Here is an 8,390-nt window from a genome sequence, read left to right as displayed (position 1 = left end):
TTTGAGTCACTAGAGAAAAGCGCTATACAAATATAATTCACTTCACACTTTTATATGCCCCGAAATAGCGAAAAAAAAAAAAATGTACTTGTTGCAACTTTCTTTTAACCCCTCGTGAGTATTGTGATTCTTCATCTAAACAGAATTATGTGAGCATTTTGTTAAAGACTGGAAATATTTTTGTGTTTTTAAAAAAAATTATAGTTAGCTTGTATGTTTAGCACCTAGCAATGCTGCAGATGCTAGTGTTTGAATACGTCGGTTTTCAAAACTTATTGCTCATTCTCGTGTTGGAGCTTAAAAATAGAAGGTTCTGGATGATCATTTTTCCCAAAGTAATCGTTGTTGGCTCTCACAAAATTTGCTTGATTAGCGTTGTTGTTGATGGGGAAGGGATCTGTGGTTCCTCATTATTGCTCAAAATGGCTCGGGAATCTCCATGAGATTGATATTTTTTTTTTATCAAGTTTATTTACCCAAAATTTTAAAGTCTTTTGGTGTCATAAATTAGATACATATACAAATTTCAATATAGAGGCTACTTTATTTTACTATCTATTTGGTGCAAATTGAACACGTACCTTCACCGGATGATTAATTAGAATCCTGTCAAAACCTGTAGATGAAAGAAAGAAGAGAGTTCACCGTCTCAAACGTGTCGCCATCTTTATTTTGTGTGCCTCCATGCAAATTACAAAATGGACAAATATAAAACAAAAAACAAAACTAAAATTCAAACTGTAGTAATCAGGCGGTACAAAATGGAGACGTCTTGAGGATTTTATTTTTCCATAACTTCTCTCGTCTGCATCTAGGGACAAAGGAAGAATGAGTTTGATGAGTAAAACAAAAACAAAACATTTATACAAAAGTTTCCATACAGCACAAACACACTTGTGACTACATTAAATTGAACAATATCAATGAGTACACTGTGATTGTATCTTATTTGGTTTGGATGGTGAGGAGAGGTGTCAGGAAGGAGACAAAGCGAGAGTGGACGGAGGTTAACCTCCAGTGACATTTTACTACCCCCAAATTACTCGGACGGGAATCAAAGGAGGCGCAACCGAGAGAGAACGAGCCAGACTTCTTTTCTGCGCTGTTTATATTTACAAAGATTACAGTTGGTACAAAATGCGGCTGCTAGACTTTTGACAAGAACAAGAAAGTTTGATCACATTACGCCTGTACTGGCTCACCTGTGCACTTAAGATGTGACTTTAAGGTTTTACTACTTACGTATAAAATACTACACGGTCTAGCTCCATCCTATCTTGCCGATTGTATTGTACCATATGTCCCGGCAAGAAATATGCCTTCAAAAGACTCCGGCTTATTAGTGATTCCTAAAGCCCCCAAAAAAGTCTGCGGGCTATAGAGCGTTTTCCGTTCGGGCTCCAGTACTCTGGAATGCCCTCCCGGTAACAGTTCGAGATGCCGCCTCAGTAGAAGCATTTAAGTCTCACCTTAAAACTCATTTGTATACTGTAGCCTTTAAATAAACCTCCTTTTTAGACCAGTTGATCTGCCGCTTCTTTTCTTTTTTCTCCTATGTCCCCCCCCTCCCTTGTGGAGGGGGTCTGGTCCGATGACCATGGATGAAGTACTGGCTGTTCAGAGTCGAGACCCAGGATGGACCGCTCGCCACATCTCTACGCTGCTGATCCGCCTCCGCTTGGGATGGTTCCCTGTGGACGGGACTCTCGCTGCTGTCTTGGATCCGCTTTGAACTGAACTCTCGCGGCTGTGTTGGAGCCACTATGGATTGGACTTTCACAGTATCATGTTAGACCTGCTCGACATCCATTGCTTTCGATCCCCTAGGGGGGGAATGGTAGTTTAAGAAAGGGATCTTGATCTCAATGGGTTTCTTATCTGATTAAATTAAGGTTCTAAGACCCCCTCCGGCCCTCGGTCAGCCGGCGCAACGCGACCTAGTACGCTTGCGTGGAAAATGCGCAGTTCGTAGTCACCCCAAGTGTTGCTTCTTAATATACCATTTGACTCCCTGGAATGGCCTTGATGCAATCAGGAACAAGCTGTTCTGAGGAACTCCCCCGAGGACTCCTCAAAGATGGGCGCTTTTGACCTTCCTTTTTTTCCAACAACACCTGGTGTCGAACTCTGAGATCGGCCCCAGTCCACAAAAACATTTCAACATCTCTCCCAAGTTAATTGGGCATACATGCACGCACCCCCCCCCCTCCCCCCAAAATCAACGCCTTCACCACCGCTTAATTCCTCTGGGGTTGTGGATGGCTGAGTAGGGATCTATAGCGGCAGCCGGCCTCCAGGGCCTCAACTCACCCCCTCCTCTGTTCAAGTTGGTGTGAGGTTTTTTCCTTGGACTCCATCTGGACCCCTCCTGAGGGTCTAGCCTTAGACTGATATTTATTTTTACTCTCCCCCCCTCTCCCAATGTCACCCTTTTATGGATCGGCGTAAGTGGCTGATCCCTTGGTGGTCCCGCCTTGTCCCCCCTGTAACGTATGTCTGCTCTTAGCGGGACTGTGCCGAAAATTTAATTTCAGTTCTTATGCTTCGAATGGCCTTGATGCAATCAGGATCAAGCTGTTCTGAGGAACTACCCCGAGGAATCCTCAAAGATGGACGCTTTTGACCTTCCTTTTTTTCCAACAACACCTGGTGTCGAACTCTGAGATCGGCCCCAGTCCACAAAAACATTTCAACATCTCTCCCAAGTTAATTGGGCATACATGCATGCACCCCCACACCCACCCAAAATCAACGCCTTCACCACTGCTTAATTCCTCTGGGGTTGTGGATGGCTGAGTAGGGCTCTATAGCGCCAGCCGGCCTCCAGGGCCTCAACTCACCCCCCCCTCTGTTCAAGTTGGTGTGAGGTTTTTTCCTTGGACTCCATCTGGACCCCTCCTGAGGGTCTAGCCTTGGACTGATATTTATTTTTACTCTCCCCCCTCTCCCAATGTCACCCTTTTATCTCGTATTTATGGATCGGCGTAAGTGGCTGATCCCTTGGTGGTCCCGCCTTGTCCCCCCTGTAACGTATGTCTGCTCTTAGCGGGACTGTGCCAAAAATGTAATTTCAGTTCCTATGTGTCTTGTACATGTGAAGAATGGACAAAATAAAGCTTGTTGATGTCAGTGTTGCTTTGTGTGCAAATTCTAAAATATAACTGATCGGAACAATATCCAGTGTTGTGGTATTTTTATTAACTGGAATCCAATGTGCTGGGGGGGCCCTATGGTAGTGAATCACACCTGAGACATCATAAATTGATCAAATATTTAATGGATATGTGAAAGTAAACTACAATATACTGCAATTGCAAGAAATTTAGGGATTTCAACATCTACGCTCCATAATATCATCAAAAGGTTCAGAGAATCTGGAGAAGTTACTCCACGTAAGCGGCATGGCCGGAAACCAACATTTCCGATCCCTCAGACGGCACTGTATCAAAAACCGACATCAATATCTAAAGGATATCACCACATGGGCTCAGGAATACGTCAGAAAAACCACTGTCACTAAAGACAGTTTGTCGCTACATTCGTAAGTGCAAGTTAAAGCTCTACTATGCAAAGCGAAAGCCATTTATCAACAACATCCAGACTCGGGGTAGAGCCGCTGCTCCTTCCCTTAGAAAGGTGCTAGCTCAGGTGGTTCGGGCATCTCGTGCGGATGCCTCACGGGCGTCTCCCTCGGGAGATCCTCATTGTAGGTCCCACTTTGTAGGAGACCCCGGGGCAGGCCAACGACCAGGTGGGGATGGGGGGGGTTACATCTCTTCTCTGGCCTGGGAATGCTTTGGGATCCCTTAGGAGAAAGTTGCTAAAGTGGCTCTGGAGAGGGAAGTCTGGGGGTCTCTGCTGGAGCTGTTGTCCCCACGATCGGGTTCCGGATAAGCGGTTTAAGATGGATGGATGGATGGAACTATTGTGAAACCTATTGCGGCTGTCAAGTACGACTACATTGAAACACAGGGTAAGGATACTGTGGAGAGGTGGAGTCCGACAGAGAGGCAGGGCACCCGGACAGCTGTGAATATCAGGGGGAGAGGCGGGGAGACTGGAAGGAGAACGAGTGCAGAGCGAGAAAGAAGGAGAGCCGAAGAACAGGAGCTTTAAAAGCGACCTGGACTGAGGTTTTTCTTGAAAAATAAACAAAGTCCAACTGCTCAAAGTCATGTCCTTCCTTGGTGGTCCATGCAACCAGCAAGACGACGGCTTAAGACCGTCACAGATACCCTTCCAGGTAAGAGGTGACTTTCTCCGCGCATGCGTACTAGGTCGCGTTGGGCCTGCGGACGGGGTCTTAAACGGTGGCTTTGTTGATGTGTGGACAAGGATAAGGTTAGGTGGGATTTACTCTGGATAACCTTAGTTCCATGGAATCTCCCGATCACGGTAAAAGGGCGACAGCTGCGAATGTCAGGGGGAGAGGCGGGGAGACTGGAAGGAGAACGAGTGCAGCTGACGCAAAGCGAGAAAGAAGGAGAGCCGAAGAACAGGAGCTTTAAAAGCGACCTGGACTGAGGTTTTTCTTGAAAAATAAACAAAGTCGAACTCCTCAAAGTCATGTCCTTCCTTGGTGGTCCATGCAACCCGCAAGACGACGGCTTGAAACCGTCACAGATACACTTCCAGGTAAGAGGTGACTTTCTCCGCGCATGCGTACTAGGTCGCATTGGGCCTGCGGACGGAGTCTTAAACGGTGGCTTTGTTGGTGTGTGGACACAGATAAGGTTAGGTGGGGTTTACCCTGGGTAACCTTAGTTCAATGGAATCTCCCGATCACGGTAAAAGGGCGACAGCTGCGAATGTCAGGGGGAGAGGCGGGGAGACTGGAAGGAGAACGAGTGCAGCTGACGCAGAGCGAGAAAGAAGGAGAGCCGAAGAACAGGAGCTTTAAAAGCGACCTGGACTGAGGTTTTTCTTGAAAAATAAACAAAGTCGAACTGCTCAAAGTCATGTCCTTCCTTGGTGGTCCATGGAACCCGGATAAGGTTAGGTGGGATTTACCCTGGGTACACCTTAGTTCCATGGAATCTCCCGATCACGGTAAATGCATCGGCTTTGAAAGACCGCGTTAGAATACACACCTTCCACAGGAGGGGTGCGGCCATCAGGTACATAAGCGGCTGCTCAGCCGATGAAGTTCATGACGACCAGATGCAGGACCGTGTGAGCGAACAGAAAGTCGGCAAAGGCTCTCTCGGGTGAGATGGACAGGAAGTCCCCTTTGTTCTGAGGGTTGATCTGGATCCGAAGACACACTGAACACAAAACATACAACATCATATACAACGTGTGGTTATGTACACACTTACATCAAACCAATTATGCCTCAAAACGGAACAAGACCCCAAAACACCAAGTACCATACTTTCCAGACTATAAGGCGCTAGGTTTTCCTACGCTTTGAACCCCGAACGGTGCGACTAATTTATAATTTTCCTTCGCTAATAGCCATGAAAGGGTGAGAAGACGCGTTATCGTCTGCGCTATGTCGCCATCTTGTGGACGAGTTTGCTCACTGCAGGCGCCTGCGGTATTTCCTTCTGTTTCATGAACCGGAAGTACAAGTGTCGTTCTGTCTACTCGTACGGTTTCGTTATTCACCCACATCTGCGGACCTCTCCAAGGTTTTCTCACAGTCATTCACATTGACGTCGCGCTGGGATGTGGAGTTTTTCCTTGCCCTTATGTGGGCTCTGAACCGAGGATGTCGTCGTGGCTTGTGCGACCCTTTGAGACACTTGTGATTTTTGGACTACATAAATAATCATTGATCGATTTGATTGATATGTCTCCCGGCTGGCCTGGGAACGCCTCGGGATACCCCTGGATGAGGTGGCTGGGGACTTCCCTGCTTAGGCTGCTGCCCCCGCGACCCGACCTTGGATAAGCCGAAGAAAATAGATGAATGGATGTATTTCAAATTTCCAAAATATATTTACAAATACGCGTTTATTTGTACACATTATTTAGTATATCTATTAATCAACGCTCCCTGCTTAGGCTGCTGCCCCCGCGACCCGACCTCGGATAAGCCGAATAAAATGGACGGATGGATATATTTCAAAATTTCCAAAATATATTTACAAATACAGGTTTATTTGTACACATTATTTAGTATATTTATTAATCAACGCTCCCTGCTTAGGCTGCTGCCCCCGCGACCCGACCTCTGCTAAGTGGGAGAAAAAGGATGGATGGATAAATTTCAAATCTTCAAAATATATTTACAAAATACGCGTTTTGTTTGTACACATTATTAAGTATATTTATTAAACAACGCTCCCTGCTTAGGCTGCTGCCCCCGCGACCTGACCTTGGATAAGTGGAATAAAATGGATGGATGGACGTATTTTCAAATCTTGGACATTTATTTACAAATACGCGTTTATTTGTACACATTATTTAGTATATTTATTAAACAACGTTCCCTGCTTAGGCTGCTGCCCCCGCGACCTGACCTCGGATAAGTGGGAGAAAATGAACATATTTCTAATCTCCTACATTATTTACAAAACACGCGTCTTATTTGTACAAATGATTTAGTATATTTATTAATCAAAGCTCCATGCTTAGGCTGCTGCCCCCGCGACCCGACCTCGGGTAAATGGGAGAAAATGGACAAATGGATGTATTTCAAAATTTCCAAAATATATTTACAAATACACGTTTATTTGTAAACATTATTTAGTATATTTATTAATCAACGCTCCCTGCTTAGGCTGCTGCCCCCGCGACCTGACCTCGGATAAGTGGAAGAAAACGGATGGATGGATAAATTTCAAATCTTCACAATATATTTACAAAATACACGTTTTATTTGTACACATTATTTAGTATATTTGTTAATCAACGCTCCCTGCTTAGGCTGCTGCCCCCACTCCCTGACTTTGGATAAGTGGAATAAAATGGATGGACGTATTTTCAAATTTTCAACATTTATTTACAAATACGCGTTTATTTGTACGCATTATTTACTATATTTATTAATCAACGCTCCATGCTTAGGCTGCTGCCCCCGCGACCCGACCTTGGATAAGTGGGAGAAAATGGACATATTTCTAATCTCCTAAAATATTTACAAAATATGCGATTTATTTGTACAAATGATTTATTATATTTATTAATCAACGCTCTCTACTTAGGCTGCTGCCCCCGTGATCTGACCTCGGATAAGCGGAAGAAAATGGATATATTTTTAAACTCCTAGATTATTTACAAAATACACGTTTTATTTGTACAAATTATTTACTATATTATTCAACGCTCCCTGCTTAGGCTGCTGCCCCCGCGACCTGACCTTTGATAAGTTGAAAAAAATGGATGGATGGATGTATTTTCAAATCTTCAAAATGTATTTACAAATACGCGTTTATTTGTACACATTATTTAGTATATTTATTAATCAACGCTCCCTGCTTAGGCTGCTGCCCCCGCGACCCGACATTGGATAAGCGGAGGAAAATGGATATATTTCTAATCTCCTAAATTATTTACAAAATACGCGTTTTATTTGTACACATTAATTAGTATATTTATTAATTAATGCTTCCTGCTTAGGCTGCTGCCCCCGACACCTGACCTCGGATAAGCGGAAGAAAATGGATATATTTCTAATCTCCTAAATTATTTACAAAATATGCGTTTTATTTGTACAAATGATTTACTATATTAATCAACGCTCCCTGCTTAGGCTGCTGCCCCCGCGACCCGACCTCGGATAAGCGGGAGAAAATGGACGCATTTCAAATCCTCAAAATATATTTACAAAATACGCGTTTTATTTGTACAAATGATTTAGTATATTTATTAATTAAGGGTCCCTGCTTAGGCTGCTGCCCCCGCGACCCGACCTTTAATAAGTGGAAGAAAATGGATGGATGGACGTATTTTCAAATCTTCAAAATTTATTTAAAAATACACGTTTATTTGTACACATTTAGTATATTTATTAAGCAACGCTCCCTGCTTAGGCTGCTGCCCCCGCGACCAGAGCACATTTTTGTACCGTTGCTTTTTAAAGCAGTTTTTTCATTCAGGAATGAGTTGTTTACTCTCTCCGGTGACTTTGAACTCACCAGCGAGGATGAAGGAGCCGACGCAAGAGATGAAGCCCGACAGAAAGCTGTTGAAAGGGAAAGTTCCGACCAGCAGGCAGTAGAGGAACTGCAACACTCCCGTCAGCAGGATGTACAACAAATAGGCGTCCACCACTTTCAGCTTGTTGGACGTGGAGCTGGTGTACTCCTCCAGGAAGCGGGAAATCACCGACAGAACCGACGCCGACATTATTGCGGCTTTATTTGGAGTAGAAACTACGCCGGGGAGCTAATTCTGCTCGAGCGGATGACTGACGTGTCCGGAAAAGACGGAAATGGCTACGT

The 8,390-nt window shown here is 44.5% G+C and overlaps 1 protein-coding gene across 1 annotated transcript; it reads right to left on the bottom strand.

The window, feature by feature from the left end:
• Nucleotides 1–649: 649 nt before the first annotated feature.
• Nucleotides 650–8,390, bottom strand: dad1 (defender against cell death 1). The gene is made up of 3 exons (XM_061890414.1): nucleotides 8,085–8,390; nucleotides 5,091–5,264; nucleotides 650–811 (listed from the first exon to the last, which is right to left on the bottom strand). Exons 1-2 carry the CDS (start codon nucleotides 8,293–8,295, stop codon nucleotides 5,134–5,136), a joined length of 342 nt encoding a protein of 113 aa, XP_061746398.1. The 5' UTR covers nucleotides 8,296–8,390; the 3' UTR covers nucleotides 650–811; nucleotides 5,091–5,133.

Source organism: Nerophis ophidion, linkage group LG28 (genome assembly GCF_033978795.1).
Source record: "Nerophis ophidion isolate RoL-2023_Sa linkage group LG28, RoL_Noph_v1.0, whole genome shotgun sequence".
NCBI classification, from domain to species: Eukaryota; Metazoa; Chordata; class Actinopteri; order Syngnathiformes; family Syngnathidae; genus Nerophis; species Nerophis ophidion.
Note: the sequence above shows the minus strand (reverse complement) of the source record. Positions and strands in the feature narration are given on the sequence as shown.

What these genes read in the sequence shown, in the direction of transcription:
- dad1 (XM_061890414.1), bottom strand. Translation starts at nt 8,295, where the DNA reads ATGTCGGCGTCGGTTCTGTCGGTGATTTCCCGCTTCCTGGAGGAGTAC. An exon ending in CGGCTCCTTCATCCTCGCTG is followed by an intron (nt 5,265 to 8,084) that starts GTGAGTTCAAAG and finishes TTTTGTGTTCAG; the next exon opens with TGTGTCTTCGGATCCAGATC.